This window comes from Pan troglodytes, chromosome Y, assembly GCF_028858775.2.
Source record: "Pan troglodytes isolate AG18354 chromosome Y, NHGRI_mPanTro3-v2.0_pri, whole genome shotgun sequence".
NCBI lineage: Eukaryota > Metazoa > Chordata > Mammalia > Primates > Hominidae > Pan > Pan troglodytes.
The window spans coordinates 6,672,036-6,697,406 of NC_072422.2; the positions used below are offsets into that span (position 1 = coordinate 6,672,036).

General features: G+C 47.3%; 3 protein-coding genes across 6 annotated transcripts; all 3 read left to right on the forward strand.

The window, feature by feature from the left end:
- LOC107973386 (testis-specific Y-encoded protein 3) lies at positions 1 to 2,743 on the forward strand. Of its 2 annotated transcripts, none has more exons than XM_054677305.2 (6): positions 1 to 479; positions 1,087 to 1,164; positions 1,293 to 1,404; positions 1,506 to 1,651; positions 1,758 to 1,839; positions 2,533 to 2,743. In XM_054677305.2, the coding sequence occupies exons 1-6, from the start codon at positions 126 to 128 to the stop codon at positions 2,553 to 2,555; spliced, it is 795 nt and encodes a 264-aa protein (XP_054533280.1). In that variant the 5' UTR covers positions 1 to 125; the 3' UTR covers positions 2,556 to 2,743. The 2 variants fall into 2 exon arrangements, with proteins under 2 accessions (XP_054533280.1, XP_063661090.1); XM_063805020.1 differs by having other exon boundaries at positions 3 to 479; positions 1,747 to 1,839.
- Positions 2,744 to 10,762: 8,019 nt separating this feature from the next.
- Positions 10,763 to 13,505, forward strand: LOC112207446 (testis-specific Y-encoded protein 3). 2 transcript variants are annotated; one of them, XM_054677304.2, is made up of 6 exons: positions 10,763 to 11,241; positions 11,849 to 11,926; positions 12,055 to 12,166; positions 12,268 to 12,413; positions 12,520 to 12,601; positions 13,295 to 13,505. In XM_054677304.2, the coding sequence occupies exons 1-6, from the start codon at positions 10,888 to 10,890 to the stop codon at positions 13,315 to 13,317; spliced, it is 795 nt and encodes a 264-aa protein (XP_054533279.1). In that variant the 5' UTR covers positions 10,763 to 10,887; the 3' UTR covers positions 13,318 to 13,505. The 2 variants fall into 2 exon arrangements, with proteins under 2 accessions (XP_054533279.1, XP_063661094.1); XM_063805024.1 differs by having other exon boundaries at positions 10,765 to 11,241; positions 12,509 to 12,601.
- An 8,019-nt stretch (positions 13,506 to 21,524) lies between these two features.
- LOC129138956 (testis-specific Y-encoded protein 3) lies at positions 21,525 to 24,267 on the forward strand. Of its 2 annotated transcripts, none has more exons than XM_054677325.2 (6): positions 21,525 to 22,003; positions 22,611 to 22,688; positions 22,817 to 22,928; positions 23,030 to 23,175; positions 23,282 to 23,363; positions 24,057 to 24,267. In XM_054677325.2, exons 1-6 carry the CDS (start codon positions 21,650 to 21,652, stop codon positions 24,077 to 24,079), a joined length of 795 nt encoding a protein of 264 aa, XP_054533300.1. In that variant the 5' UTR covers positions 21,525 to 21,649; the 3' UTR covers positions 24,080 to 24,267. The 2 variants fall into 2 exon arrangements, with proteins under 2 accessions (XP_054533300.1, XP_063661093.1); XM_063805023.1 differs by having other exon boundaries at positions 21,527 to 22,003; positions 23,271 to 23,363.
- The last annotated feature ends 1,104 nt before the right edge of the window (positions 24,268 to 25,371 follow it).

A 25,371-nucleotide genomic window follows, 5' to 3' on the forward strand; every position in this document is an offset into this window, starting at 1 on the left:
GCATGCGCCCTGAGGGCTCGCTGAGCTACCGGGTGCCATAGAGGCTGCGGCAGGGTTCCTGTGGCGTGGGTCGGGCAGCACAGGCCTTGGTGCGTGCGAGTGCCGAGGAGGGCACCGCCTTCAGGATGGAGGCTGTACAGGAGGGGGCGGCCGGGGTGGAGAGTGAGCAGGCGGCTTTGGGGGAGGAGGCGGTGCTGCTGTTGGATGACATAATGGCGGAGGTGGAGGTGGTGGCGGAGGAGGAGGGCCTCGTGGAGCGGCAGGAGGAGGCCCAGCGGGCACAGCCTGGCCCTGGGCCCATGACCCCAGAGTCTGCACTGGAGGAGCTGCTGGCCGTTCAGGTGGAGCTGGAGCCGGTTAATGCCCAAGCCAGGAAGGCCTTTTCTCGGCAGCGGGAAAAGATGGAGCGGAGGCGCAAGCCCCACCTAGACCGCAGAGGCGCCGTCATCCAGAGCGTCCCTGGCTTCTGGGCCAATGTTGTATCCTTCTCAGTGTTTCTTCGGCCTTTCTAGTGGAGAGGTGCTCTCGGGGAAGTGTAAGTGACCGATGGGCAGCTCGGCGTCGATGTGACTCTTTGGGGAACAAAGGGGAGTTGCCACGGACAAATGTGGCTGCGGAAAGCCACAGCAGGCGTGGGTACTATTGTCCTGCAAGCGGCAGAGAAACCCTTGGTGATGCCGAGCAGCAGACGTTTGGGGCATCTTTTTGAAGAGCAGAAGCGAGTTCAGACCAGAAGAGGTTTTTCGGTGAAGCAAGCTATTTTTAAGGGAGTGTGATTGCTGCCCCTTGCTAGTCCGATCTGGGACTGGGCGTCTTCGGCTCTAAGCAGATTCTGCCACTCCTCAGACACCAGCAAGTCTCTGCAAATCGCGCCTCCCCATGTCAGTGCAGTCAGCCTCAGAATCATACACCCTCTGTGAACACAGGAGGCCTTAGTTTACGGGGAGGGGGAGGTGAAAGGAGATCATACATGGAAGCAGATCTGAGAAATCCCCTACCCCAGCCTCTGGGTGCGCTTAGGCCTTCTTCCCTGCTGCTCGTCGCTTTCCCTTCCATCGTGTATAAAGTCTCTTTGACCTAAATCAGATTGCAAACCACCCCCAGATGTCAGCCCTGATCACTGACGAAGATGAAGACATGCTGAGCTACATGGTCAGCCTGGAGGTGAGGCCAGGAAGACTGAGGCTAGAGGGTTTAGCGGGGGAGGGTAAGGGAAATAATTCATTCCTGTAAGCAAGAGTGAGCACCTCACCCGAAAACGTATTTAAGCTTTCTCCACCTTGTCCTGACAGGTGGAAGAAGAGAAGCATCCTGTTCATCTCTGCAAGATCATGTTGTTCTTTCGGAGTAACCCCTACTTCCAGAATGAAGTGATTACCAAGGAATATCTGGTGAACATCACAGGTGACAGGTGGCTCCCAGGATGGGTAGTGGAAGGAAGATGGCGGGTGGATCATTGCCGACGTGATCCAGCCCCCTTCCCACAAAAACTCCTGTCTCTGTAGAATACAGGGCTTCTCATTCCACTCCAATTGAGTGGTATCCGTATTATGAAGTGGAGGCCTATCGCCGCAGACACCACAGCAGCAGCCTTAACTTCTTCAACTGGTTCTCTGACCACAACTTCGCAGGATCTAACAAGATTGCTGAGGTGAGTCCTCACTGGGAAACATGAGAAATGACCCCGTGTGTTCCCAGCTGCTTGGGTCACCTTTCTGAGCCCTGATGAGGCCTTTCCCGATTGAGTCCCCTGACAGATCCTATGTAAGGAGCTGTGGCGCAATCCCCTGCAATACTACAAGAGGATGAAGCCACCTGAAGAGGGAACAGAGACGTCAGGTGAGCCGTTAGTTGGGACTGGAGCTGTTTGATGCCTAGTATAAGGGGGTTGATGCACCTGCCTATTCAGGGAGCCTGGGTGCTCATTTCAGAAATGTAGAAATTGAGGCTCCTTTGGTACATGTAGAAATTCCTTGAGAGGAAGACAGAGAGTGACAGAATCCAGGACGTTCATGGCATTGGGCTGAAAAGGCACATTAGAGACTTCACGCAAAGCAGGTGATAGCTGTGGAGTCTTAAGCCCAGTGAAGAATCGTCCATTTCCAGAATCAATGAGGAGTAAAGCTGAAAATCATTCAGTTCAGTCTGTGGCACTTGATTCCATGGCTGTGAACCCCTCCGGCAGTCATCCTACCAACCCCATAAGATTGGGCTCCCTGAATGTGCGTCCTGATCATCCTTGCCCCAAACCACAAAGGACTGTTTAGATTGATGGATTTCCTTAAGCTGTTGCCCCATCAGACTTCTGTGTGCTTTTAGGGTACAGTGCATCTTGTTAGCTGACTCCCCTCACAGACAATACTGGGAATGGGGCAGGGATTGCGCAGAACAGTTTGTAACACGTGGTAGGAGGAAGTTTAAGGGATCACAAATGGGGAAGGGATATCCTTTTCTCAGCGGGCCCCACAATTGAAACATTTCAAGGTATGGCTCAGAGAAAATGCGTTTTAACGTGAGTTTGTGTTTCTCTAGGGGACTCCCAGTTGTTGAGTTGAATATGATGGAGCATCAGATTTTACCTAATACAGCAGAACTCCTAAAAAGTTACAACAGTATGCAGGACGGCAGTACTCAGCATGGTCTTATGCACAGGAACTAAAGGAAAAAGAGATCGAGTCACCAGAAATCAGGAAGAGGGGGTAAATTTGGATTGTATGGAATGAAAAATAAACATTCTCAAGGATGTGTGACTCTGTGTCTGTGTGTGTGTGTGAGTGTGTCTTTGTGTTTGTGTGTGTGTGTGTATGTTTATCCACTTTATTCGGGTGTGATAATGAATTGATCCATCCACGTGCTTTATTCTCTTCATGGAAATTACCAGTCTGCGTTGGAGCTGGGCCTCTAAAGTTGTAGAGTGAATGGGTGTGGGATGTGTTGGGATTCTTCCTACAGGACAGAGTGGGGGAGGTAAAAGCAAAAGACAGCTTAGTTGGAGGCTGACTTCATCCTGTGGAAGCAGAGATAGTTCAAGGAATGGGGTTACTGGGTTTCCAGGTCCCAGTTTGCTGGGACCTCCAAAATCCTTCATTTTGAGTATCATCATACACAATAGATAAGCACAGGATGATGGAAATCTTAAAGTTCGCTTTCGTGTTGAATCCACATGTTCTTTCAAAGGTGAATGCATAATCCTTTTCTGGGACAATCAGCCTCTCAGGACTTCTGAAACATCAACGTGAGAAGAAATGGGCATGTAAGGTGTATGGAGGGACTGTGGGAAAGGTGACAGAGGCATGTGGGAAGGCATTCAGGATACGCTTTTGGCATAGATGACTACGGGAAAAGACAAACTTACAGAAGTGAGGGGAAAGGGCGTGGATTAGTGGAATATAAGATTGTTGGAGAATCCATCCAGGGACTCTCTTGTCACTTGATGACCCTGGATATGGACACTCTTGTGGATGTTTACATCTTTAGTTGGGTTAAGCTTTTCTCCAAGATTCTATGTTAGGTGAGGAGCCCATAACGTATGTAGCTAACAACACTACGAGTGCATTTTGTGCTCTTGCAAAGTCTAGTGAGTCTCTATATTCTCCCTCGTGATTGGCACTGCAGATTGTTTCTGGAGCCCAGGGCCCTTTAATTTTCTGTGGCCTCTTCAGCATACTTTGCCTAAGGTTTAGAATGTAAAGCAAATATAGTTGTAGAGTATGTGTTGCAAGCCTCACACAGGAGGACAAAACATACAGCTTTCATTCGCGAGTGGGAGGCTGCTTCCCAGGAACACCTGTGTCTATGCACAAGACAAGGGGTTGCCTCTGTCAAGGATGGGGCAGGAGGATTTCAGTGTCGGAGGCAGAACTTTCTTTCCTGTTCCCAGATGAAAGAGTTCCAACATGAGCATCCATGTTGACCACACGCTAATAGAGTGCTAACATTCCTGTCCCGTATAGACTCTTGTCAGCACAGCTTCTGTGAGAAGAGCTATGTTGTTTCAGGGAAGAGGGTTTGACAGTCAAAGTTCCTGAATCTGTTGTGGTGCCTTCAGTATGCATTCTACCCCTTCTGCTCGGTATCAAAGCAGTTGAGCTTTGAAAATCTATCGCCCGGTTTTGTCCCTGCTCCTATGCAGACAGCTGAAGCTGTGGAGCGGGAGTCTTGTCCTCCCTGACTACCGTCCCCCTGACCCACAAACACAGGAGAAACACGTTTTCTAAGCAAATTATTCTGAAAACAGTCGGAACTCTTTGGCCCCCTCAAGCTGCCCTCTATCCTACTGTGTGCATGTCAAAGACACTGTGGTCCAGTACGGTATCCGTATAGTGGCAATGGGGCAACAGATTGGTGTGTGCACTCTGCGCAACTCAGATTAGGAAACGTCTGGGGACTTGCCTATAACGAGGTCGTCTTAAAATGCGTTTCCCCAAATTTAATGCATAGGAAAATGTTGAGGAAAGGGTCTTGCAATGATTTTTCTAGGAGGTAAATAGATAAGAAAATGACCGTAAATGGATGCCAGGACTGGTTTTGGAGCTAGCCTGTTTTAAAGTGGTGGTAGGGGAGGAGCTTTTTCCAAGGCAGGCAGCAAACCAGGAACTGTCTACAATGGATGGGCGTGCCATGGGTTGGTGGCTCAGCCATATTGCCACCCCACCGAGTGAATGCAGCAGACTGGGCTTCTTCCTTGAGTCCTACGTGCAATTCAGTCTAGTGATTTCACATGAGATCCCTTCTTCTGGTATTATCACAGATCGTGCTGAATTATAAAGGCTGTGTAACACTTCTTCCACTGAATATCCGTGCACGTGGGCCACAGATGCTAAGGGCACTGACAAATTTGCATTGTGCCTCAGTAACTCGGAAGCACATCTGTGATTTGTACCGACAGGGACTTGGTGTCTTTTCATGTTTAAACTACCACGTGTGTGTTTCTGGTTGTGTATGTTTATTTCTCTGTGCGAGTTTGTATATTTTCTCTGACTCCACCTAGGTCTCCGTGGTTCCGATATTTTTCCACACTCCCTGCGGCAATTTGCACGTGCCTATCTCTACAACCATTGTAGACTTTGTATCTGTGTCTTTGAACATCTATCAGTCTCTCTCCCTTCCTTTTTTCCTTTCCTTCCTTTACACCCCTCCTTTCATCCTTCCCTTACTTCCCCAACACACGCTCTCCATCTGTATCGTCTATCTTTCTATTCTCTCTCTGGGTTTACTTTCTAATTCTGAATTCAAGGGCATTGAATTGCAAAGAAGCACTCTTTGTACTTTTATGTCTTTTAACTCATTTGGGGAATTTGGCGTGTTATTATTTACAGTGTTCTCTCTGCCCTTTCTCATTGTTCTCCCCAGCTGGGGCTGTTATTATGTGAAAGCTGGTTTCCTTCATCAGATCGCATAGGCTCTGATGATGTTTCGTTTATTTTGATTCTCCTCACACTACATAGTTTTAATTTACCTAATGTGACTGTTTTTTGTTTGTTTTCCGAGAATGGGTCTTACTCTGTCTTCTAGGTTGGACAGCAGCCCCACGATCTCAGCCCACTGCAGCCCAGGCACCACACACCCATGTGATCCTCTCAACTCAGACTCTCACACACCTGGCAGTACAGATGCATGCCACCCCTCCAAGCTATGTACCAATTAACTAAATACTTACTTTTTGAATGTGGGTCCATGTTGCCCCAGGCTCATCTGGAACTCCTGAGTGCAGGCAATCCTCCCACCTCAGCTTACCAAAGTGCTGGGATGACAGGTGTAACCCATGGACCTGCCATGGCTTTGTGTTTTTTACTTTTTTCTTCCTCCTCCTCACGTCTTGTTTTGAAACATGCACTGAAGGTTTCAATTCATGGACTATAGTCTCTGTGCCTGGAATTTCTATCTTTCAACTCATCATCAGCATTCATAGGGATTTTCATATATATACACACATATATAAAAATACATATATACACACATATATACGTATATGCATGTATATACGTATATATGCACATTTATATACGTATATACATGTATATATTATATATATACATGTACACAAATGTATTTATTTCTCAAGTTACCAAAAGGCTTGCATTCTTTCCTGTGCCATGAAAAAGACTTTGCTAGAAAAGAAAAGCACTGCTTTATAATACAATATTTTATTTGCATTTATTTTGTTAAGGCATTTTAAAAATTGTAGGTTTAATTTAAAAATGTCATATGAAATGATACATATTTACCACTTAAGGCGTGATGTTCAACAGGTCATATACATTCTGCATTGGATACATCCAGCCAATCAACATATGTGTGACCTCACATAGTTGTCATTTTTGTTGTGAAAAAACATGGCATGCACTGTATTCAAATATTTTTAGAGAAAGAATATGTTACCACTAGTTATAGTGAGCATGCTGAAGAAAATATTTTTAACCTACTCCTCCTTTATAACTAGAAGTATGAGTTCTTCATCCAGCATCTCGTCAGTGCACCCTCTTCACCGCAGTCTTTGGAGTCTTACTTCTCTGAAGTCCGCTTTTTTGATTTCATATAAGAATGAGATCATGTGCTATTTTCCTTTCTGATACCTGGCTTATGTCACTTAACAGAATGGCATGCACACATTCAGCAGATTCCCATAGTCAACATATTTCCATTGCGCATACGTGTTTTTGCTGCATTTTTAAATCCATTTATCAATGGAGGGACACTCAGGTTGCTTCCGTATTTTGGCTACAGCAAAAACGTAATGAGTGCAGCAATAATTGCATGGGTGCACGCACCACTTCAACATACTGATCTGTGTACTAGTGGGCGTGCCCGGGTATTCTGATTTGCTGGATCATATAGTGGGTGGTTCTACTTGTAGATTTCTGAAGACTGTTTATACTTAAATAAGAGCCATAAAGCTTCTTTAATGCCAGCACTAATTTACATTCTCCCCAAAAGTGAGCAGGGAATTCGTTTTCTCTGCATCCTCACCAGAGATTAGGGTTTTCTTTTCTTTCTTTTTTGTTTGACTTTCGGATAATATGCATTCTGACTGAAGTGAGAAGAAATCTCATTGTGTTTTTGATTTGCATTTTCGTGATGGATTGGGGATACTGAGGACCTTTTAGTGTGTCTTCTGGGCAACTGTATGTCTCAGTTTCACAAATGAGTCTTCGCAGCCTTCGCCCATTTGTTTTCATGCTATTGAGTTGTTGGGAGTTCCTTCTGTACTGTGACTATTCAATCATTGCTCCCATCCTGTAGGATGCCCCTTCTGTATGTTGAGTTTTCTATGGTGTGGTGAAGCACTTTAGTTTGCTATGATTCCAATCTCTGTTTTTGATGGCGTTTACTGTGTTCTTGCAGTCACTTTGAGACCATCATTGCACACACGGACGCCATGGAGCTTCTTCCTTGTGATCTCTTCTGCTATTTTTATCGTTTCAGATCTGACACTGGAGTTTGGTGATAAATAATCCACTTGTAAAATCCTTTGTGTGGCTATTCAGATTTCCCCAACCTAGTTTATAGAAGATACTTGATTTTGCATTGGGCGTTCTTGCTTCTTTGGGTAAAGGCGGTGAGCTGCAAATGCAGTGACTGAGTTCTGGGCTCCTGTTGTTTTTCCTGAGCTCTAGTCTCTGCTTTTCTGCCAGTGCTATTGTATTTTGGTACAAAAAGTTTTGTAGTAGTATATCATGAAGTTAGGTAGTGTGGTGGCTCCAGCTTTGTGCTTTTTACTGGATTGCTCTGGGTTTTCAGGATCTTCTGCCATTTCATAGCAAATTTGGGATTCCCAGATTGTTTTTCTAAGAAGATTGTGTCATTGATATTTTTACAGGGGTTGTATAGCATCTGAGGATGCCTCCGGTAGTAGTGATGTCAATGCCGTTTAGACAATGTGCGTGTTTGTGTGCACATGCTCAGGGCCAAGAGACACTGGGTGTCCTCACCAATACTGAGGTGGGCCTTAATATCCAGGCAGATTGCCTTCTGGAAACACACAGAATGTCCTGTTCTGTTTTGCCGTCTCTTCACATTTCCTCCCCTGTGAGCCCTGTGTGGTCCTCCAGATTCCCTGTGCGGTGGCCTGCCTTTTTTGGGGTGGGGAGTTGGTGGGTGAATGAGGATGGCGGAGGGAAGCAAGCATGTCAGTGGAGCGTGGTGTCATCCAAACGGTACTTAGCAGGCCTGGGAGAGTCATTCTGGGAGGACGCAGACCTAGACAGGCCTCAGGTGGGCATCTGTGTGGAGGGTGAGAGATCCCTGGTTGAGCCCAAACTGAACCCCAGGTAGAAGCAAGCCTCAGGACAGGGAAGTAGCTAGCAAGGGATGATGAGGCAGCTATCCCTTGATCCTGGCTTCCCACCCATTGACCTTAGCTGCTTATGCCTATTAAGCAGATTACGGTTCCCCCATCGTGAAATGTGGGTACCACAGTTCCCTGATGGGCATTTCTCCACCAGCCCATGATGGCCTGAGTTTCCTTACTGCAGTCTCCTCCCTGAGCCTTGGCTTCTCTATGTGTGTCCTACCTCCAGGACCCACAGGCCTCTCAACCCCCAGCCCTGGGCTGCTTCCCTAGCCTCTTCTCTGCTCCCTCCCTGAGGGCCTAACTCCCTTGGGTAGTGCTGCAGAATATAGAGCCACAGGCCCTGGCTGATGATCTGGTGGACTGGGCAAATTGGCCGTGACAGGTCAGGTTCTGGTTCAAAGCCAATTCCTCCGATGCCAAGGAATGTCGAAGAAGGTCCTTTGCGTTGATGCCCCATAGCTGCCCCACCTCAGCAATCGTGCCGTAACCTGGGCCGTCACAGTCAGACAACCAGCTGAAGAAGCTCAGGCAGTGACCTGCGGGAAACTCGGGCTTTCACTTGCATGACCCTGGAACCACTGGACTGCAGTGGAGCCAGTCGCCCTGTATCCTGGAGGGAGACGAGTCAGGAAGGCTCACGCCAGGCCCAGCTTCCGAGGTACTACCCCCTCTACTCCTCATGGAGGATGCCAATGCAATACTCCTTAGTCATCACTTTGTTTCCGAAGTAAATGTTGTGATGAAAGGCAAACTTCTTCCTACCACTTGTATTCAGGGTGGCCGAGTTCCTCCACCTGCCTGTCCAAGAAGGAGAAACAGGGCTGTGAAGGGGCAATTTCATCTAGGTGGGCAGAGGTGGCATTCTAGCCGGGGTGAAGCATGCGTTTCCCCTTCCCAGCTTTCCCGCTGAGACACACCTGAGCCCCAGAAGGACCTCAACCAGACCAGGACCGTAGCACCCTCCCCCAGACCCAGGCTTTCCATCCTGACCTGCAAATCCAACATGCAGCTCTGAAGGACTTTCTCATGGTTTCTGAGCTCCTTGCTCTCACCAGAAAGAATCAGAACTTTTAAAGTGTTCTTTACGCCAACTTAAATTTTTCATTTGGACTACCTCATGTTTTGGATGAGGCATGTATTTTTACATTTATTTTCACCCTTATTGTACCTCTATGATAAACTGCTTGCTTACATTCATACCATAATTATGTCTCAGGTTACTTGTCTGTTCCTAAAGATTCACTGAAACAAAGAATTGCATATATGCTTGTATCTTTCAGCAACCGTATGTCAGATAGCACTGCACATTACTGCAGACATCGCATATACAGGTCCAAAGGTAGATGAAGAAGAAGAAAGCAAGCTTGAAACTCTATACATTCCTAAAAGCATATCAGAAACTCACAAATAACAGTGAAATCAAAGAATGATCCCAGCCAATTCCATTACATACCTAGACTGAAATATGAAACTTCAAAGAAAAGACAGATTAGAACTTTGGGTTTGTAAAAATTTTCCTAAATAGGTATAAGTATTGGAAACTTTGTCTCACTAGAAAACGTAAACAAAAATCCATGTTTTTCATGTTTGTAAATATACATAGTTTTATATCCATCAGTTATGACATGCAAGAAGTAATAAAGTGGAAGTACAATAAAATGATATATGGAACTTCCTCAGTCTTAAAATATTCCATGGAGACTGTCAATTTTATGAAAACTATAAAGAATGCTTCATGAAACTACATTGTACAGTGCCATTTACTATTTTACGTACATTTGAAATAATCAACAATTAAAGGGAATACATCAACATTATTTAATACGATTAACGTTATTTTTCTTGAGTAATCCTGTTGAAATTAAGGATTTTAAATAAAACATTAAAAACAAATTATATTGACTGCTTTCAGCTTTGGATGAAATCATACTTGTGTATTTGTAGTAATGGGAAGCATAACTTTCTCCTCACAATTAATCTTTTATAAGGCAGGCGACTTTCCTCCCACGTGCCCGCCCCGATCACTTCCCCCAGGACACCCCTGCCGCCCTAGCCCCAGGAACCAGAGAGTTTTCTCTGGATCTGCAGTATTACTTCCGTACCATCTACCTGGCCTGCCTAACGAAGAGAGATGTTTCCTGTGTTCGTGACACACAGAGATGTTCATGGCTTGCCACACTGAGGATGTCAGGGCACAGGGCTGCCATGCCCACAATTCCAAAGGCCACGCAGCCCGCGTGTGCCTGGATGCCTAGCTACCCGGCACAAGCTCCAAGGGCTTCTCGGAGGAGGCTTGGGCAGGGAAGGCGGGGGGTGGGGGGCTGGAGATGCAGGCCCGCCAGTGGCTGTGCCGCCCAGGGAGACGCCCACCGCCCTCCCATTGATTGGCCCCGACGGGAGGAAGTCGGCCTGGGTGCGGCCCCTCGGCCCTTCGCGCGCAGTCCCTTAGGGGGCGCCTGGAAGCCCGGCGCATGCGCCCTGAGGGCTCGCTGAGCTACCGGGTGCCATAGAGGCTGCGGCAGGGTTCCTGTGGCGTGGGTCGGGCAGCACAGGCCTTGGTGCGTGCGAGTGCCGAGGAGGGCACCGCCTTCAGGATGGAGGCTGTACAGGAGGGGGCGGCCGGGGTGGAGAGTGAGCAGGCGGCTTTGGGGGAGGAGGCGGTGCTGCTGTTGGATGACATAATGGCGGAGGTGGAGGTGGTGGCGGAGGAGGAGGGCCTCGTGGAGCGGCAGGAGGAGGCCCAGCGGGCACAGCCTGGCCCTGGGCCCATGACCCCAGAGTCTGCACTGGAGGAGCTGCTGGCCGTTCAGGTGGAGCTGGAGCCGGTTAATGCCCAAGCCAGGAAGGCCTTTTCTCGGCAGCGGGAAAAGATGGAGCGGAGGCGCAAGCCCCACCTAGACCGCAGAGGCGCCGTCATCCAGAGCGTCCCTGGCTTCTGGGCCAATGTTGTATCCTTCTCAGTGTTTCTTCGGCCTTTCTAGTGGAGAGGTGCTCTCGGGGAAGTGTAAGTGACCGATGGGCAGCTCGGCGTCGATGTGACTCTTTGGGGAACAAAGGGGAGTTGCCACGGACAAATGTGGCTGCGGAAAGCCACAGCAGGCGTGGGTACTATTGTCCTGCAAGCGGCAGAGAAACCCTTGGTGATGCCGAGCAGCAGACGTTTGGGGCATCTTTTTGAAGAGCAGAAGCGAGTTCAGACCAGAAGAGGTTTTTCGGTGAAGCAAGCTATTTTTAAGGGAGTGTGATTGCTGCCCCTTGCTAGTCCGATCTGGGACTGGGCGTCTTCGGCTCTAAGCAGATTCTGCCACTCCTCAGACACCAGCAAGTCTCTGCAAATCGCGCCTCCCCATGTCAGTGCAGTCAGCCTCAGAATCATACACCCTCTGTGAACACAGGAGGCCTTAGTTTACGGGGAGGGGGAGGTGAAAGGAGATCATACATGGAAGCAGATCTGAGAAATCCCCTACCCCAGCCTCTGGGTGCGCTTAGGCCTTCTTCCCTGCTGCTCGTCGCTTTCCCTTCCATCGTGTATAAAGTCTCTTTGACCTAAATCAGATTGCAAACCACCCCCAGATGTCAGCCCTGATCACTGACGAAGATGAAGACATGCTGAGCTACATGGTCAGCCTGGAGGTGAGGCCAGGAAGACTGAGGCTAGAGGGTTTAGCGGGGGAGGGTAAGGGAAATAATTCATTCCTGTAAGCAAGAGTGAGCACCTCACCCGAAAACGTATTTAAGCTTTCTCCACCTTGTCCTGACAGGTGGAAGAAGAGAAGCATCCTGTTCATCTCTGCAAGATCATGTTGTTCTTTCGGAGTAACCCCTACTTCCAGAATGAAGTGATTACCAAGGAATATCTGGTGAACATCACAGGTGACAGGTGGCTCCCAGGATGGGTAGTGGAAGGAAGATGGCGGGTGGATCATTGCCGACGTGATCCAGCCCCCTTCCCACAAAAACTCCTGTCTCTGTAGAATACAGGGCTTCTCATTCCACTCCAATTGAGTGGTATCCGTATTATGAAGTGGAGGCCTATCGCCGCAGACACCACAGCAGCAGCCTTAACTTCTTCAACTGGTTCTCTGACCACAACTTCGCAGGATCTAACAAGATTGCTGAGGTGAGTCCTCACTGGGAAACATGAGAAATGACCCCGTGTGTTCCCAGCTGCTTGGGTCACCTTTCTGAGCCCTGATGAGGCCTTTCCCGATTGAGTCCCCTGACAGATCCTATGTAAGGAGCTGTGGCGCAATCCCCTGCAATACTACAAGAGGATGAAGCCACCTGAAGAGGGAACAGAGACGTCAGGTGAGCCGTTAGTTGGGACTGGAGCTGTTTGATGCCTAGTATAAGGGGGTTGATGCACCTGCCTATTCAGGGAGCCTGGGTGCTCATTTCAGAAATGTAGAAATTGAGGCTCCTTTGGTACATGTAGAAATTCCTTGAGAGGAAGACAGAGAGTGACAGAATCCAGGACGTTCATGGCATTGGGCTGAAAAGGCACATTAGAGACTTCACGCAAAGCAGGTGATAGCTGTGGAGTCTTAAGCCCAGTGAAGAATCGTCCATTTCCAGAATCAATGAGGAGTAAAGCTGAAAATCATTCAGTTCAGTCTGTGGCACTTGATTCCATGGCTGTGAACCCCTCCGGCAGTCATCCTACCAACCCCATAAGATTGGGCTCCCTGAATGTGCGTCCTGATCATCCTTGCCCCAAACCACAAAGGACTGTTTAGATTGATGGATTTCCTTAAGCTGTTGCCCCATCAGACTTCTGTGTGCTTTTAGGGTACAGTGCATCTTGTTAGCTGACTCCCCTCACAGACAATACTGGGAATGGGGCAGGGATTGCGCAGAACAGTTTGTAACACGTGGTAGGAGGAAGTTTAAGGGATCACAAATGGGGAAGGGATATCCTTTTCTCAGCGGGCCCCACAATTGAAACATTTCAAGGTATGGCTCAGAGAAAATGCGTTTTAACGTGAGTTTGTGTTTCTCTAGGGGACTCCCAGTTGTTGAGTTGAATATGATGGAGCATCAGATTTTACCTAATACAGCAGAACTCCTAAAAAGTTACAACAGTATGCAGGACGGCAGTACTCAGCATGGTCTTATGCACAGGAACTAAAGGAAAAAGAGATCGAGTCACCAGAAATCAGGAAGAGGGGGTAAATTTGGATTGTATGGAATGAAAAATAAACATTCTCAAGGATGTGTGACTCTGTGTCTGTGTGTGTGTGTGAGTGTGTCTTTGTGTTTGTGTGTGTGTGTGTATGTTTATCCACTTTATTCGGGTGTGATAATGAATTGATCCATCCACGTGCTTTATTCTCTTCATGGAAATTACCAGTCTGCGTTGGAGCTGGGCCTCTAAAGTTGTAGAGTGAATGGGTGTGGGATGTGTTGGGATTCTTCCTACAGGACAGAGTGGGGGAGGTAAAAGCAAAAGACAGCTTAGTTGGAGGCTGACTTCATCCTGTGGAAGCAGAGATAGTTCAAGGAATGGGGTTACTGGGTTTCCAGGTCCCAGTTTGCTGGGACCTCCAAAATCCTTCATTTTGAGTATCATCATACACAATAGATAAGCACAGGATGATGGAAATCTTAAAGTTCGCTTTCGTGTTGAATCCACATGTTCTTTCAAAGGTGAATGCATAATCCTTTTCTGGGACAATCAGCCTCTCAGGACTTCTGAAACATCAACGTGAGAAGAAATGGGCATGTAAGGTGTATGGAGGGACTGTGGGAAAGGTGACAGAGGCATGTGGGAAGGCATTCAGGATACGCTTTTGGCATAGATGACTACGGGAAAAGACAAACTTACAGAAGTGAGGGGAAAGGGCGTGGATTAGTGGAATATAAGATTGTTGGAGAATCCATCCAGGGACTCTCTTGTCACTTGATGACCCTGGATATGGACACTCTTGTGGATGTTTACATCTTTAGTTGGGTTAAGCTTTTCTCCAAGATTCTATGTTAGGTGAGGAGCCCATAACGTATGTAGCTAACAACACTACGAGTGCATTTTGTGCTCTTGCAAAGTCTAGTGAGTCTCTATATTCTCCCTCGTGATTGGCACTGCAGATTGTTTCTGGAGCCCAGGGCCCTTTAATTTTCTGTGGCCTCTTCAGCATACTTTGCCTAAGGTTTAGAATGTAAAGCAAATATAGTTGTAGAGTATGTGTTGCAAGCCTCACACAGGAGGACAAAACATACAGCTTTCATTCGCGAGTGGGAGGCTGCTTCCCAGGAACACCTGTGTCTATGCACAAGACAAGGGGTTGCCTCTGTCAAGGATGGGGCAGGAGGATTTCAGTGTCGGAGGCAGAACTTTCTTTCCTGTTCCCAGATGAAAGAGTTCCAACATGAGCATCCATGTTGACCACACGCTAATAGAGTGCTAACATTCCTGTCCCGTATAGACTCTTGTCAGCACAGCTTCTGTGAGAAGAGCTATGTTGTTTCAGGGAAGAGGGTTTGACAGTCAAAGTTCCTGAATCTGTTGTGGTGCCTTCAGTATGCATTCTACCCCTTCTGCTCGGTATCAAAGCAGTTGAGCTTTGAAAATCTATCGCCCGGTTTTGTCCCTGCTCCTATGCAGACAGCTGAAGCTGTGGAGCGGGAGTCTTGTCCTCCCTGACTACCGTCCCCCTGACCCACAAACACAGGAGAAACACGTTTTCTAAGCAAATTATTCTGAAAACAGTCGGAACTCTTTGGCCCCCTCAAGCTGCCCTCTATCCTACTGTGTGCATGTCAAAGACACTGTGGTCCAGTACGGTATCCGTATAGTGGCAATGGGGCAACAGATTGGTGTGTGCACTCTGCGCAACTCAGATTAGGAAACGTCTGGGGACTTGCCTATAACGAGGTCGTCTTAAAATGCGTTTCCCCAAATTTAATGCATAGGAAAATGTTGAGGAAAGGGTCTTGCAATGATTTTTCTAGGAGGTAAATAGATAAGAAAATGACCGTAAATGGATGCCAGGACTGGTTTTGGAGCTAGCCTGTTTTAAAGTGGTGGTAGGGGAGGAGCTTTTTCCAAGGCAGGCAGCAAACCAGGAACTGTCTACAATGGATGGGCGTGCCATGGGTTGGTGGCTCAGCCATATTGCCACCCCACCGAGTGAATGCAGCAGACTGGGCTTCTTCCTTGAGTCCTACGTGCAATTCAGTCTAGTGATTTCACATGAGATCCCTTCTTCTGGTATTATCACAGATCGTGCTGAATTATAAAGGCTGTGTAACACTTCTTCCACTGAATATCCGTGCACGTGGGCCACAGATGCTAAGGGCACTGACAAATTTGCATTGTGCCTCAGTAACTCGGAAGCACATCTGTGATTTGTACCGACAGGGACTTGGTGTCTTTTCATGTTTAAACTACCACGTGTGTGTTTCTGGTTGTGTATGTTTATTTCTCTGTGCGAGTTTGTATATTTTCTCTGACTCCACCTAGGTCTCCGTGGTTCCGATATTTTTCCACACTCCCTGCGGCAATTTGCACGTGCCTATCTCTACAACCATTGTAGACTTTGTATCTGTGTCTTTGAACATCTATCAGTCTCTCTCCCTTCCTTTTTTCCTTTCCTTCCTTTACACCCCTCCTTTCATCCTTCCCTTACTTCCCCAACACACGCTCTCCATCTGTATCGTCTATCTTTCTATTCTCTCTCTGGGTTTACTTTCTAATTCTGAATTCAAGGGCATTGAATTGAAAAGAAGCACTCTTTGTACTTTTATGTCTTTTAACTCATTTGGGGAATTTGGCGTGTTATTATTTACAGTGTTCTCTCTGCCCTTTCTCATTGTTCTCCCCAGCTGGGGCTGTTATTATGTGAAAGCTGGTTTCCTTCATCAGATCGCATAGGCTCTGATGATGTTTCGTTTATTTTGATTCTCCTCACACTACATAGTTTTAATTTACCTAATGTGACTGTTTTTTGTTTGTTTTCCGAGAATGGGTCTTACTCTGTCTTCTAGGTTGGACAGCAGCCCCACGATCTCAGCCCACTGCAGCCCAGGCACCACACACCCATGTGATCCTCTCAACTCAGACTCTCACACACCTGGCAGTACAGATGCATGCCACCCCTCCAAGCTATGTACCAATTAACTAAATACTTACTTTTTGAATGTGGGTCCATGTTGCCCCAGGCTCATCTGGAACTCCTGAGTGCAGGCAATCCTCCCACCTCAGCTTACCAAAGTGCTGGGATGACAGGTGTAACCCATGGACCTGCCATGGCTTTGTGTTTTTTACTTTTTTCTTCCTCCTCCTCACGTCTTGTTTTGAAACATGCACTGAAGGTTTCAATTCATGGACTATAGTCTCTGTGCCTGGAATTTCTATCTTTCAACTCATCATCAGCATTCATAGGGATTTTCATATATATACACACATATATAAAAATACATATATACACACATATATACGTATATGCATGTATATACGTATATATGCACATTTATATACGTATATACATGTATATATTATATATATACATGTACACAAATGTATTTATTTCTCAAGTTACCAAAAGGCTTGCATTCTTTCCTGTGCCATGAAAAAGACTTTGCTAGAAAAGAAAAGCACTGCTTTATAATACAATATTTTATTTGCATTTATTTTGTTAAGGCATTTTAAAAATTGTAGGTTTAATTTAAAAATGTCATATGAAATGATACATATTTACCACTTAAGGCGTGATGTTCAACAGGTCATATACATTCTGCATTGGATACATCCAGCCAATCAACATATGTGTGACCTCACATAGTTGTCATTTTTGTTGTGAAAAAACATGGCATGCACTGTATTCAAATATTTTTAGAGAAAGAATATGTTACCACTAGTTATAGTGAGCATGCTGAAGAAAATATTTTTAACCTACTCCTCCTTTATAACTAGAAGTATGAGTTCTTCATCCAGCATCTCGTCAGTGCACCCTCTTCACCGCAGTCTTTGGAGTCTTACTTCTCTGAAGTCCGCTTTTTTGATTTCATATAAGAATGAGATCATGTGCTATTTTCCTTTCTGATACCTGGCTTATGTCACTTAACAGAATGGCATGCACACATTCAGCAGATTCCCATAGTCAACATATTTCCATTGTGCATACGTGTTTTTGCTGCATTTTTAAATCCATTTATCAATGGAGGGACACTCAGGTTGCTTCCGTATTTTGGCTACAGCAAAAACGTAATGAGTGCAGCAATAATTGCATGGGTGCACGCACCACTTCAACATACTGATCTGTGTACTAGTGGGCGTGCCCGGGTATTCTGATTTGCTGGATCATATAGTGGGTGGTTCTACTTGTAGATTTCTGAAGACTGTTTATACTTAAATAAGAGCCATAAAGCTTCTTTAATGCCAGCACTAATTTACATTCTCCCCAAAAGTGAGCAGGGAATTCGTTTTCTCTGCATCCTCACCAGAGATTAGGGTTTTCTTTTCTTTCTTTTTTGTTTGACTTTCGGATAATATGCATTCTGACTGAAGTGAGAAGAAATCTCATTGTGTTTTTGATTTGCATTTTCGTGATGGATTGGGGATACTGAGGACCTTTTAGTGTGTCTTCTGGGCAACTGTATGTCTCAGTTTCACAAATGAGTCTTCGCAGCCTTCGCCCATTTGTTTTCATGCTATTGAGTTGTTGGGAGTTCCTTCTGTACTGTGACTATTCAATCATTGCTCCCATCCTGTAGGATGCCCCTTCTGTATGTTGAGTTTTCTATGGTGTGGTGAAGCACTTTAGTTTGCTATGATTCCAATCTCTGTTTTTGATGGCGTTTACTGTGTTCTTGCAGTCACTTTGAGACCATGATTGCACACACGGACGCCATGGAGCTTCTTCCTTGTGATCTCTTCTGCTATTTTTATCGTTTCAGATCTGACACTGGAGTTTGGTGATAAATAATCCACTTGTAAAATCCTTTGTGTGGCTATTCAGATTTCCCCAACCTAGTTTATAGAAGATACTTGATTTTGCATTGGGCGTTCTTGCTTCTTTGGGTAAAGGCGGTGAGCTGCAAATGCAGTGACTGAGTTCTGGGCTCCTGTTGTTTTTCCTGAGCTCTAGTCTCTGCTTTTCTGCCAGTGCTATTGTATTTTGGTACAAAAAGTTTTGTAGTAGTATATCATGAAGTTAGGTAGTGTGGTGGCTCCAGCTTTGTGCTTTTTACTGGATTGCTCTGGGTTTTCAGGATCTTCTGCCATTTCATAGCAAATTTGGGATTCCCAGATTGTTTTTCTAAGAAGATTGTGTCATTGATATTTTTACAGGGGTTGTATAGCATCTGAGGATGCCTCCGGTAGTAGTGATGTCAATGCCGTTTAGACAATGTGCGTGTTTGTGTGCACATGCTCAGGGCCAAGAGACACTGGGTGTCCTCACCAATACTGAGGTGGGCCTTAATATCCAGGCAGATTGCCTTCTGGAAACACACAGAATGTCCTGTTCTGTTTTGCCATCTCTTCACATTTCCTCCCCTGTGAGCCCTGTGTGGTCCTCCAGATTCCCTGTGCGGTGGCCTGCCTTTTTTGGGGTGGGGAGTTGGTGGGTGAATGAGGATGGCGGAGGGAAGCAAGCATGTCAGTGGAGCGTGGTGTCATCCAAACGGTACTTAGCAGGCCTGGGAGAGTCATTCTGGGAGGACGCAGACCTAGACAGGCCTCAGGTGGGCATCTGTGTGGAGGGTGAGAGATCCCTGGTTGAGCCCAAACTGAACCCCAGGTAGAAGCAAGCCTCAGGACAGGGAAGTAGCTAGCAAGGGATGATGAGGCAGCTATCCCTTGATCCTGGCTTCCCACCCATTGACCTTAGCTGCTTATGCCTATTAAGCAGATTACGGTTCCCCCATCGTGAAATGTGGGTACCACAGTTCCCTGATGGGCATTTCTCCACCAGCCCATGATGGCCTGAGTTTCCTTACTGCAGTCTCCTCCCTGAGCCTTGGCTTCTCTATGTGTGTCCTACCTCCAGGACCCACAGGCCTCTCAACCCCCAGCCCTGGGCTGCTTCCCTAGCCTCTTCTCTGCTCCCTCCCTGAGGGCCTAACTCCCTTGGGTAGTGCTGCAGAATATAGAGCCACAGGCCCTGGCTGATGATCTGGTGGACTGGGCAAATTGGCCGTGACAGGTCAGGTTCTGGTTCAAAGCCAATTCCTCCGATGCCAAGGAATGTCGAAGAAGGTCCTTTGCGTTGATGCCCCATAGCTGCCCCACCTCAGCAATCGTGCCGTAACCTGGGCCGTCACAGTCAGACAACCAGCTGAAGAAGCTCAGGCAGTGACCTGCGGGAAACTCGGGCTTTCACTTGCATGACCCTGGAACCACTGGACTGCAGTGGAGCCAGTCGCCCTGTATCCTGGAGGGAGACGAGTCAGGAAGGCTCACGCCAGGCCCAGCTTCCGAGGTACTACCCCCTCTACTCCTCATGGAGGATGCCAATGCAATACTCCTTAGTCATCACTTTGTTTCCGAAGTAAATGTTGTGATGAAAGGCAAACTTCTTCCTACCACTTGTATTCAGGGTGGCCGAGTTCCTCCACCTGCCTGTCCAAGAAGGAGAAACAGGGCTGTGAAGGGGCAATTTCATCTAGGTGGGCAGAGGTGGCATTCTAGCCGGGGTGAAGCATGCGTTTCCCCTTCCCAGCTTTCCCGCTGAGACACACCTGAGCCCCAGAAGGACCTCAACCAGACCAGGACCGTAGCACCCTCCCCCAGACCCAGGCTTTCCATCCTGACCTGCAAATCCAACATGCAGCTCTGAAGGACTTTCTCATGGTTTCTGAGCTCCTTGCTCTCACCAGAAAGAATCAGAACTTTTAAAGTGTTCTTTACGCCAACTTAAATTTTTCATTTGGACTACCTCATGTTTTGGATGAGGCATGTATTTTTACATTTATTTTCACCCTTATTGTACCTCTATGATAAACTGCTTGCTTACATTCATACCATAATTATGTCTCAGGTTACTTGTCTGTTCCTAAAGATTCACTGAAACAAAGAATTGCATATATGCTTGTATCTTTCAGCAACCGTATGTCAGATAGCACTGCACATTACTGCAGACATCGCATATACAGGTCCAAAGGTAGATGAAGAAGAAGAAAGCAAGCTTGAAACTCTATACATTCCTAAAAGCATATCAGAAACTCACAAATAACAGTGAAATCAAAGAATGATCCCAGCCAATTCCATTACATACCTAGACTGAAATATGAAACTTCAAAGAAAAGACAGATTAGAACTTTGGGTTTGTAAAAATTTTCCTAAATAGGTATAAGTATTGGAAACTTTGTCTCACTAGAAAACGTAAACAAAAATCCATGTTTTTCATGTTTGTAAATATACATAGTTTTATATCCATCAGTTATGACATGCAAGAAGTAATAAAGTGGAAGTACAATAAAATGATATATGGAACTTCCTCAGTCTTAAAATATTCCATGGAGACTGTCAATTTTATGAAAACTATAAAGAATGCTTCATGAAACTACATTGTACAGTGCCATTTACTATTTTACGTACATTTGAAATAATCAACAATTAAAGGGAATACATCAACATTATTTAATACGATTAACGTTATTTTTCTTGAGTAATCCTGTTGAAATTAAGGATTTTAAATAAAACATTAAAAACAAATTATATTGACTGCTTTCAGCTTTGGATGAAATCATACTTGTGTATTTGTAGTAATGGGAAGCATAACTTTCTCCTCACAATTAATCTTTTATAAGGCAGGCGACTTTCCTCCCACGTGCCCGCCCCGATCACTTCCCCCAGGACACCCCTGCCGCCCTAGCCCCAGGAACCAGAGAGTTTTCTCTGGATCTGCAGTATTACTTCCGTACCATCTACCTGGCCTGCCTAACGAAGAGAGATGTTTCCTGTGTTCGTGACACACAGAGATGTTCATGGCTTGCCACACTGAGGATGTCAGGGCACAGGGCTGCCATGCCCACAATTCCAAAGGCCACGCAGCCCGCGTGTGCCTGGATGCCTAGCTACCCGGCACAAGCTCCAAGGGCTTCTCGGAGGAGGCTTGGGCAGGGAAGGCGGGGGGTGGGGGGCTGGAGATGCAGGCCCGCCAGTGGCTGTGCCGCCCAGGGAGACGCCCACCGCCCTCCCATTGATTGGCCCCGACGGGAGGAAGTCGGCCTGGGTGCGGCCCCTCGGCCCTTCGCGCGCAGTCCCTTAGGGGGCGCCTGGAAGCCCGGCGCATGCGCCCTGAGGGCTCGCTGAGCTACCGGGTGCCATAGAGGCTGCGGCAGGGTTCCTGTGGCGTGGGTCGGGCAGCACAGGCCTTGGTGCGTGCGAGTGCCGAGGAGGGCACCGCCTTCAGGATGGAGGCTGTACAGGAGGGGGCGGCCGGGGTGGAGAGTGAGCAGGCGGCTTTGGGGGAGGAGGCGGTGCTGCTGTTGGATGACATAATGGCGGAGGTGGAGGTGGTGGCGGAGGAGGAGGGCCTCGTGGAGCGGCAGGAGGAGGCCCAGCGGGCACAGCCTGGCCCTGGGCCCATGACCCCAGAGTCTGCACTGGAGGAGCTGCTGGCCGTTCAGGTGGAGCTGGAGCCGGTTAATGCCCAAGCCAGGAAGGCCTTTTCTCGGCAGCGGGAAAAGATGGAGCGGAGGCGCAAGCCCCACCTAGACCGCAGAGGCGCCGTCATCCAGAGCGTCCCTGGCTTCTGGGCCAATGTTGTATCCTTCTCAGTGTTTCTTCGGCCTTTCTAGTGGAGAGGTGCTCTCGGGGAAGTGTAAGTGACCGATGGGCAGCTCGGCGTCGATGTGACTCTTTGGGGAACAAAGGGGAGTTGCCACGGACAAATGTGGCTGCGGAAAGCCACAGCAGGCGTGGGTACTATTGTCCTGCAAGCGGCAGAGAAACCCTTGGTGATGCCGAGCAGCAGACGTTTGGGGCATCTTTTTGAAGAGCAGAAGCGAGTTCAGACCAGAAGAGGTTTTTCGGTGAAGCAAGCTATTTTTAAGGGAGTGTGATTGCTGCCCCTTGCTAGTCCGATCTGGGACTGGGCGTCTTCGGCTCTAAGCAGATTCTGCCACTCCTCAGACACCAGCAAGTCTCTGCAAATCGCGCCTCCCCATGTCAGTGCAGTCAGCCTCAGAATCATACACCCTCTGTGAACACAGGAGGCCTTAGTTTACGGGGAGGGGGAGGTGAAAGGAGATCATACATGGAAGCAGATCTGAGAAATCCCCTACCCCAGCCTCTGGGTGCGCTTAGGCCTTCTTCCCTGCTGCTCGTCGCTTTCCCTTCCATCGTGTATAAAGTCTCTTTGACCTAAATCAGATTGCAAACCACCCCCAGATGTCAGCCCTGATCACTGACGAAGATGAAGACATGCTGAGCTACATGGTCAGCCTGGAGGTGAGGCCAGGAAGACTGAGGCTAGAGGGTTTAGCGGGGGAGGGTAAGGGAAATAATTCATTCCTGTAAGCAAGAGTGAGCACCTCACCCGAAAACGTATTTAAGCTTTCTCCACCTTGTCCTGACAGGTGGAAGAAGAGAAGCATCCTGTTCATCTCTGCAAGATCATGTTGTTCTTTCGGAGTAACCCCTACTTCCAGAATGAAGTGATTACCAAGGAATATCTGGTGAACATCACAGGTGACAGGTGGCTCCCAGGATGGGTAGTGGAAGGAAGATGGCGGGTGGATCATTGCCGACGTGATCCAGCCCCCTTCCCACAAAAACTCCTGTCTCTGTAGAATACAGGGCTTCTCATTCCACTCCAATTGAGTGGTATCCGTATTATGAAGTGGAGGCCTATCGCCGCAGACACCACAGCAGCAGCCTTAACTTCTTCAACTGGTTCTCTGACCACAACTTCGCAGGATCTAACAAGATTGCTGAGGTGAGTCCTCACTGGGAAACATGAGAAATGACCCCGTGTGTTCCCAGCTGCTTGGGTCACCTTTCTGAGCCCTGATGAGGCCTTTCCCGATTGAGTCCCCTGACAGATCCTATGTAAGGAGCTGTGGCGCAATCCCCTGCAATACTACAAGAGGATGAAGCCACCTGAAGAGGGAACAGAGACGTCAGGTGAGCCGTTAGTTGGGACTGGAGCTGTTTGATGCCTAGTATAAGGGGGTTGATGCACCTGCCTATTCAGGGAGCCTGGGTGCTCATTTCAGAAATGTAGAAATTGAGGCTCCTTTGGTACATGTAGAAATTCCTTGAGAGGAAGACAGAGAGTGACAGAATCCAGGACGTTCATGGCATTGGGCTGAAAAGGCACATTAGAGACTTCACGCAAAGCAGGTGATAGCTGTGGAGTCTTAAGCCCAGTGAAGAATCGTCCATTTCCAGAATCAATGAGGAGTAAAGCTGAAAATCATTCAGTTCAGTCTGTGGCACTTGATTCCATGGCTGTGAACCCCTCCGGCAGTCATCCTACCAACCCCATAAGATTGGGCTCCCTGAATGTGCGTCCTGATCATCCTTGCCCCAAACCACAAAGGACTGTTTAGATTGATGGATTTCCTTAAGCTGTTGCCCCATCAGACTTCTGTGTGCTTTTAGGGTACAGTGCATCTTGTTAGCTGACTCCCCTCACAGACAATACTGGGAATGGGGCAGGGATTGCGCAGAACAGTTTGTAACACGTGGTAGGAGGAAGTTTAAGGGATCACAAATGGGGAAGGGATATCCTTTTCTCAGCGGGCCCCACAATTGAAACATTTCAAGGTATGGCTCAGAGAAAATGCGTTTTAACGTGAGTTTGTGTTTCTCTAGGGGACTCCCAGTTGTTGAGTTGAATATGATGGAGCATCAGATTTTACCTAATACAGCAGAACTCCTAAAAAGTTACAACAGTATGCAGGACGGCAGTACTCAGCATGGTCTTATGCACAGGAACTAAAGGAAAAAGAGATCGAGTCACCAGAAATCAGGAAGAGGGGGTAAATTTGGATTGTATGGAATGAAAAATAAACATTCTCAAGGATGTGTGACTCTGTGTCTGTGTGTGTGTGTGAGTGTGTCTTTGTGTTTGTGTGTGTGTGTGTATGTTTATCCACTTTATTCGGGTGTGAAAGTGAATTGATCCATCCACGTGCTTTATTCTCTTCATGGAAATTACCAGTCTGCGTTGGAGCTGGGCCTCTAAAGTTGTAGAGTGAATGGGTGTGGGATGTGTTGGGATTCTTCCTACAGGACAGAGTGGGGGAGGTAAAAGCAAAAGACAGCTTAGTTGGAGGCTGACTTCATCCTGTGGAAGCAGAGATAGTTCAAGGAATGGGGTTACTGGGTTTCCAGGTCCCAGTTTGCTGGGACCTCCAAAATCCTTCATTTTGAGTATCATCATACACAATAGATAAGCACAGGATGATGGAAATCTTAAAGTTCGCTTTCGTGTTGAATCCACATGTTCTTTCAAAGGTGAATGCATAATCCTTTTCTGGGACAATCAGCCTCTCAGGACTTCTGAAACATCAACGTGAGAAGAAATGGGCATGTAAGGTGTATGGAGGGACTGTGGGAAAGGTGACAGAGGCATGTGGGAAGGCATTCAGGATACGCTTTTGGCATAGATGACTACGGGAAAAGACAAACTTACAGAAGTGAGGGGAAAGGGCGTGGATTAGTGGAATATAAGATTGTTGGAGAATCCATCCAGGGACTCTCTTGTCACTTGATGACCCTGGATATGGACACTCTTGTGGATGTTTACATCTTTAGTTGGGTTAAGCTTTTCTCCAAGATTCTATGTTAGGTGAGGAGCCCATAACGTATGTAGCTAACAACACTACGAGTGCATTTTGTGCTCTTGCAAAGTCTAGTGAGTCTCTATATTCTCCCTCGTGATTGGCACTGCAGATTGTTTCTGGAGCCCAGGGCCCTTTAATTTTCTGTGGCCTCTTCAGCATACTTTGCCTAAGGTTTAGAATGTAAAGCAAATATAGTTGTAGAGTATGTGTTGCAAGCCTCACACAGGAGGACAAAACATACAGCTTTCATTCGCGAGTGGGAGGCTGCTTCCCAGGAACACCTGTGTCTATGCACAAGACAAGGGGTTGCCTCTGTCAAGGATGGGGCAGGAGGATTTCAG

Coding starts and splice junctions, on each gene's coding strand:
- LOC107973386 (XM_054677305.2), top strand. CDS start 126: ATGGAGGCTGTACAGGAGGGGGCGGCCGGGGTGGAGAGTGAGCAGGCG. Junction 1,405..1,505: donor ATATCTGGTGAACATCACAG/GTGACAGGTGGC, acceptor CTGTCTCTGTAG/AATACAGGGCTTCTCATTCC. Junction 1,652..1,757: donor GATCTAACAAGATTGCTGAG/GTGAGTCCTCAC, acceptor GTCCCCTGACAG/ATCCTATGTAAGGAGCTGTG.
- LOC129138956 (XM_054677325.2), top strand. CDS start 21,650: ATGGAGGCTGTACAGGAGGGGGCGGCCGGGGTGGAGAGTGAGCAGGCG. Junction 22,004..22,610: donor CTGGCTTCTGGGCCAATGTT/GTATCCTTCTCA, acceptor GACCTAAATCAG/ATTGCAAACCACCCCCAGAT. Junction 22,929..23,029: donor ATATCTGGTGAACATCACAG/GTGACAGGTGGC, acceptor CTGTCTCTGTAG/AATACAGGGCTTCTCATTCC.
- LOC112207446 (XM_054677304.2), top strand. CDS start 10,888: ATGGAGGCTGTACAGGAGGGGGCGGCCGGGGTGGAGAGTGAGCAGGCG. Junction 11,242..11,848: donor CTGGCTTCTGGGCCAATGTT/GTATCCTTCTCA, acceptor GACCTAAATCAG/ATTGCAAACCACCCCCAGAT. Junction 12,167..12,267: donor ATATCTGGTGAACATCACAG/GTGACAGGTGGC, acceptor CTGTCTCTGTAG/AATACAGGGCTTCTCATTCC.